The 7,182-nt window shown below is 39.1% G+C and overlaps 1 protein-coding gene across 1 annotated transcript; it reads left to right on the top strand.

Annotated features, from left to right (window-relative positions):
• Nucleotides 1–2,139: 2,139 nt before the first annotated feature.
• LOC106531961 (ligand-dependent corepressor) lies at nucleotides 2,140–4,666 on the top strand (the record flags this gene model as incomplete). The annotated part of the gene is given in 1 exon segment (XM_014027921.1): nucleotides 2,140–4,666. A coding segment is annotated over 1 exon segment (1,130 nt), but the record flags the coding sequence as incomplete, so codon positions are not given.
• Nucleotides 4,667–7,182: the final 2,516 nt, after the last annotated feature.

Raw genomic sequence — 7,182 nt, 5'->3', positions numbered from 1 at the left:
AGATTAACCTTCAGGGTGGATATAGCTCGCTAGCAGCCTCGCACCGAGGACCTATCCACGTCATCATTTACCCAGAATGCTTTGTGTGCAAATAAAATGGCTCCGTCCGTGTAATAAATTTTTAAACTTTTAGTTTAAAATGATAAAAACTGAACATCTTACAGTATTTTTACAGTCTTTATTTTACAGTTAAAATGTATGTTTATTAAATAAAGTCTAAAGTTACAACTAATCATGGATCCCTTTAACTTAGGGTTGACTTGACTCAGAGTTGATTTATGTAAGGGATGTCACCTGTTCTGAAACTGACATCCCAGGGTGTCACATCTGAGTAAGCCTATGCAGAGTATGTGCTTTTTGCTCGGAGCTTGTTGATCATGCTTTCTGAAGCAGGGCTCTGGTGAACGTTTCTTCACAATAAACACAAAGATCAAAGTCAGAAACAACACCTGAACCCCCTCCCTAAGATACTCATTCTTTTCCCAATACTCAGAGCACCTGGGAGCCCAGAGGCCCTAGGCTTCACTCCCAGTGAGGCCTCTAATGATCAGGTCATGTAAAATTAACCAGTGGAGAAAGCAAAGTCTGTAGCACCAATACATCTTTTACATCCAGACAATCCCTAAAGGACACAGCCTTTAGTGTGTATTATAGGTTCCTGCCTGTTCATTTCAGTTTTTTTTAAAGTTTTTGTCCAAAACCTTTTCATTTTTATAATTTATTACCATTGAAAGCCACATGTTGTTAATCATGGCATTTGCAACTAAAATTGTTTGCTTTATTTGTAAATGAATATTGGAATGCCTCTAGTATGGTTTGTTAWACAAATAGTAGAAATACAATAAACCTGTTTGCAAAATCTAATGAAATTATGAAAATGAAACAACTCCAAACAGTAAATTAAACTCTTCAAAACTTAGCAGAAATCCAATCCCACTCTGTCACTGAAGGAATTACACACAAAAACACTGAAACAATTCTGCATTTTGTTTTATACTGTTTCATCATGCACATTTCTTTTCTTTTGTAGGTATTTATAAATAGAGGAAACTTGTGTTCATTGCATCCTGAAATCTACCATTATTGTCAAATGAATGCTATCTCGATGACCGTATCCTTACTGTAACAGGGTTGTAGGGTTGAATCTAAAGCCTCCTATTAACCCTGCATTGTTTTCAACTACCTTAAGATGGCCCACTGTGATAATCTGTGTTAAACTCCTACCAAGGACCCCCACACTGCAGGCACTTGCAYTGTAGTTCAATAGAATAACAGAGATAGAGCATTTCCCTCATGTTCCATCCCCCATGTGCCGTCCAAGCCCTTTCCTGTTATTATGAACCTATTGGTGTTCTTTTTAAAGAGCCTTCCAACAGTTGCTATAGTTACTTGGCAGTAGTCATATTGACTGCWGTAGGTCTAGTAAAGTCATTTGACATCCAAATATGATTCAGAYATGTATATAAAAACCAATCAATCATTCTAAAAAATTAATTCTTACAAGGGTTAGACAATGAAACTGAAACACCTGTCATTTTAGTGTGGGAGGTTTCATGGCTAAACTGGACCAGCCTGGTGGTCAGTCTTCATTAAYTGCACATTGCACCAGTAAGAGCAGAGTGTGAAGGTTCAATTAGCAGGGTAAGTGCACAGTTTGACTCAAAATATTGCAATGCACACAACATTATGGGTGACATACCAGAGGACAAATTGTTGGCGTGTCTGTGACCAAGACAGCAAGTCTTTGTGATGTATCAAGAGCCACGGTATCCAGGGTAATGTCAGYATACCACCAAGAAGGACCAACCACATCCAACAGGATTAACTGTGRACGCAAAGAGGAAGCTGTCTGAAAGGGATGTTATGGTCGGTGTTTCAGTTTCATTGTCTAACCCCTGTAAGTAAATATATGTATTTCAGAGTTATTTTTTTTCTAATAAAATTTACAATTTTTTTACTAAAATTCTGTCTTCACTATTATTGGGCACTAAATCAAAATGGAGCTTTTAAAGCCAGGAATCTGAAAATGTGCTGGGGTCATTTTAACCAAATCTTTGGTTTGATGTGATGGATCACAAATACAGTATGTTTTAGAATGTTGACACTGCTGACACAAATAATCTTGTTCTTCTCCATCCAGACAATTGCTCAAAGCAGAACATACCCTGTTGGAAGTTGAGGAAGAAAATGGCTTGGTGCAGAGAAGTTTGCAGGATGGACTGAGGGAGAACTACGCCAACTCCAACTCCAAGCCCCCATTTGCCCATTCACTACGCATCAAAGAGGAGGTCCTCAGTCAGAAGCACCGCCTTTTAAGTCAGCCCACCRCTCTTTCACTGGATAATCTAGAGTCAGCTGGTCTGGTAAATCATGGGCAGTCCCACTCCATCCATAGTCAAAAGGGCTCTTCCTCTTTTTGGGGAAGCAAGGCTCACCTTGATAGCCTGATGAAACTAAAGCGGGCTGGTGGATCTCTAAGTGACCTCAAAGACCTGCCTACAGTTCTGCAGAATCATCACCACAACCACCATGGAACCTTTTCCTATAAAAGTTCCCTTCACCATCACAGCCACAATCAAGTCTCAAAGGCCCARCATCATCACAATGAGGGCAAAAGAGAGCAGGGCCACTCACCACCAGTTGACCTAAAAATTCCCCAGGTTCGAGGAATGGATCTTTCCTGGGACTCCAATGCCTCTGAACTGTATGGTTATGGAACCATGGGGGCAGGTGGTCATAGTGACAACACCCTGAGTCGGAAACTGAGAGCCATTCTGCCCAAGCAGAACCGCCAAGGAGGAAGTCTTGGAAGCCTGCTGGATGGGGCAGCAGATTATTGGAGCTCTGATTTAGACCACTCCAATTCTGGGCCTACGTATTCCATCTCTGATGTGGAAGGAGACCCAAACTCCAAGCAGCCAAGAAAGAAGAGGGGTCGTTATCGCCAGTACAACAGTGAGATTCTGGAAGAAGCCATAGCTGTAGTGATGAGTGGGAAGATGAGTGTGTCCAAGGCACAAAACATGTATGGGATCCCACACAGCACCCTTGAGTACAAGGTAAAGGAGCGCATGGGAACTCTGAAGAATCCCCCAAAGAAGAAGCTTAAGCTGATGATGAAGATGGATGCTGGAGGTCAGGATTTAGCCACAGACCCAGAGAACACACCCACTACAACCCCACATGATGACAGCCTGCCACTTGCATCTGCTGAACTTAAGAACAACGTAAATGAGGAGGATGATGACAGTACCAAACCAATTGACTAAACAATTCACACACGTAAACCTCAGTCACATGACACAAGTGATATGACAAAAGATGGGGCTTTCTTTGTGCCAATTACTTTGCAGTATCTGGGTGAGCACAAACACAGGGGGAAAAAATGAGGATTCTTAAAAACAAACTGGAGAAAAGTAACCAATCGGACCATTTTTAACCTGCTTCACATAGGAGATGCTGAACAAGAGTTTGTTTCACTTTTATACACAAGAGCTTAACAAATGCAACCAAGGACAATAAACAAGACACAGTTGATAAAAATTTCTAAAGCATGCTGATAATCCCAAGCCCAAAACCCCAAGCTCCCCACTGTTCTGAACTCGACACAGTGAGTCAATTCTGGGGTTAAAAGTTGGAAGGAATGTTGAAAATGTTCAAAGAACTTTGAGAGACTAGTCAATTTACCATTTCCTTAACTCATGGAAACTTGCTGAATATTACCTCTGAAGCCAACTATAAGGATTAATCATACCATTGATATTTCTCACTAGGGTTCTGAAACAGACCCATTCTCTTATTGCCAGGTAGCCATGATGCTTTAACTGCAAATCTTTTCTTTACTCCTTAAAATATTCTGCTTATCTATGTGTGGATGAAAGCAAGGTTAACCTGTTCTCTTCTGAGCAAGAGAAGATACACAAAAGTCATTCAGGGATGCATGTTTGTGAGTTTTGTGGACACTACTGACTTCTGTAATCAACCTTTTTTCCTCTCTCGTTTCTTTTCTTTTGATTTGTTTTGCTTTCTTTTGCACTACACTTTGGGTCTGGCACTCACAGACCAGGTTACCTCGGCATTGTTGCCCATGCATCATGCACTTATTATGGTCTGTCTCYGAAGCCCAATCGTAACCTTGCAATGGGTCAGAGATGCACATTGCCTCTGAATGCTGAGTCATATTCAGATGCAGGACGTTCTGAATTCACCCTCTCTTTTGCCAAGGGACAACTTAAAGGGTACTCTGACTACGGATCAGATGCTTTTATGGCGGGATGCTACCTCATGGACCTCCATATGACAATGCTGATCTTGGAAAGGTGGAACCACCCTCAKATTGCTTTCCGAATGGTGACAAAAGCGAATTCCCCCATTCCCTTGGAAATCTTTATTGGGTGACAGCCTTTTAGGATAAGAATGTGAAACTGTGCTGCTATCCAGTTCATTTTTGAGCTCCTACAAAGGATTTAGCCCAGGTTGATCAATTTTAGCTTGTAACAAACATATTGCTGATTTTTTTGTTTGTTTTTTATTTTCTAATCAAACTAAGCAGAAGCAGCTTAGGTGAGGGGTTTTTAGAGGATTATTCTCTTTCAAACTTCAAAGATAATTTAAAGGCAGATATGTATTAAACAATGTGCATTTAGAGTGTGTGGGGGGGTCATTTTAGGAGGGAATGGGTAATACTCAGTGGGGAAGGTGGGGTCACTAGAAGTGGGGTAAATGCAGGTTTTAATATATTATAAGTTATTATGACTGACTATGTAAAAGCCAATCCGAAATTCTCAATTCCTTTTCGCCTCATTTTAACTCAGGGTAACTGAGACAGTCGATGTGGGTTACAAATATGGTGATTTCTTGTTGGACCTATCGYAGACAAAGAGGAGGGCTGAACATGCTTCTCACTAATGCTTTTTCTTTGGTAATGCCACATGTTTACTATGGCAGTGCCAGAGAAGAAAGACCTGCTAATGAAACAGAAAGGGCAGAAAAACACAAATGCTGGGTTTGACAATTAAACTTGTGGCTCYGAACCGAAGTAGCACTTTCCAAACAAAGGAGGAAAAAAAAGGTTTTCGATGTAGTGTAGCTCTACTTCTTGAGCAAACTGAGCAGAGAGCGATGAGAAGGGCAGAGAGCAGGAATTAAAAAGCTTTAGTCTGTGGAGACTTTTTGAAAGGCGCAGCTTGGATCCAAACTACACTTTTTTTGCCCTTCTCAGTTACCTCTGCACAAATTAAGAAAAAAGTAGGGGAGAAAAAGTGTTTGACACCTTGAACAAGTTATTGKGTGTAGTGTTGTCTTGTTGTTTTCTCTCCACTTGTATCTTAATGTTCTTTGCTGCTGACACTGCCTGGTTCTCACCCAGTCTGTGAGATTTTTAACATGAGAACTGCAATTCTGCTCAGATGAAATGATGGTTCACTTATTTTTTATAATGTATTGTACACTTTATTTATTTGATTTTGTTTTTGTTCTCTTAAAATGGCATGCACCAGGTTTTTTTTGGCTGGTTTTGGGGCCTAACCATTATGGTTAGAGTAATGAATTTAACACAATCTTAAGACAAGGATGACTAAAGTATGTCATATTTATGAAATTGGTCAGAATCTAATTAGAAATTGATTAGTTTACATCCTGTTGCATATGACCTTAATCATTTTATGTGGTTGTTGTTTATCCACATTAAGTACTTGAAAAGTTCTAAAAACGACTCCCTCTGATAGAGGAAACAATCTCTGGGGTCATCATGCATGAAATGCGTCCAACACTTGACAATGCGAAGCATGTGAAGTGTCTAAAAGGTTGGTTCGCACATTGAGTTGGGTCCAGAGTAGAAACAATGCACCGGTCTGATAGTTAAAACAAATCAAAGTTGACAGAAATGCTGAATTATCCAGATGTGAATATTAGTATTACAAACAACAATTAATGCTGTCCTTGGTTATATAAAAGGAAATAAAGGAAGGGGGTGGTTTGTGGGTGTGTCTGTGTTTAGGGGAAATTCTTTGAAMTATTTCTTTAGCTTCTTTAATGTAACACATGTAAAGAACAAAAAATTCATACACAAATCATGTAATTGGCATTTAATCCACAGGTTTGCATGAATAAATTTAAACAGCACTTAGACTGTTTTTCCCTGAGAGGGCAGTTTCTCTAAATCCCAACAGTATACGTCAATAATTTTCAATAATTTTTATTTATTCTGCTGAATTTTCCCTAAATATTTGTCCATTGCTAATTATTTGTCATGTTTTTTTTTTTTTTTTGCTTGTTATATAAAAACAGTGTTTTTGTTTTTATTCCACTTCCAGCCTGACCTAATCTATGGAGGTGCATGCCATTTAAGGTATTTATTTCTTGTCTAATTGTTTTGGGTTCTTGTTCATCTGGTTAACAGCTCAACCTGTTTAAAATATCCTTCTCTGAGCTGAGTCTCTGCATTTTGATCAAATGTATTTGAGAGAATATTGCACATCTATTCCCATATATATATTTTAACATTTTTTTAAATTGAAGAAGTCTCTCAGTCTTGGCATTGACACTTCATTTTCAACAGACTGCTTATTGTTCTTCTGCTCTTATTACTTTAAGCTGCTTGCTTTAGCWTTGGAAATGCTGCTGTGTCTGCACGCAGGCATGCAACAGTAGCCTTCAGCACTGTAAATGTCTCAGGACTGAGCCCATGAGCTGGGCAGCAATATTGGTCAGTCAGAAAATGGTGCAGACTCAGCTGCCTGCAATGGTTTTATACATGTTTCACAGATGGGTGATAGGTTAACAGAAGAAAAAAAAATCCAAGCTAACAAGGCAGTTAAATTGTTGTGAGGTTCACAATGAGTCCCACTCACAAGATAATTGTTTAAATCAGGGGTTTTTAACCTTTTTGACCTCGATGCCCAATTTGTTGAACATAAAGTGACACGAGGTCCAGTCAGACATTACTAATGTATGGATCAAAACGATAATTATTATAAATCTTGGTTTAATTTTTTTTTGTATTTACATCATAACTAAACTATCATAACTAACATAACTAAATCAAACACACTTACAGTTTAAAAGTAAAACTCCTGTCAAATAATCACAAGACATGATTATTTTTATATCGTAACCCGCCCATAACAATAATTTGAACAAATACAAAGGTCAGTCAACAGACCACTTTTATCAGCACAAATA

The sequence above is a fragment of the Austrofundulus limnaeus genome, unplaced genomic scaffold (genome assembly GCF_001266775.1).
Source record: "Austrofundulus limnaeus strain Quisiro unplaced genomic scaffold, Austrofundulus_limnaeus-1.0 Scaffold698, whole genome shotgun sequence".
Classification (NCBI taxonomy): domain Eukaryota; kingdom Metazoa; phylum Chordata; class Actinopteri; order Cyprinodontiformes; family Rivulidae; genus Austrofundulus; species Austrofundulus limnaeus.
The sequence above is the reverse complement of the archived record's forward strand: the minus strand, read 5'-3'. Positions and strand labels throughout refer to the sequence as shown.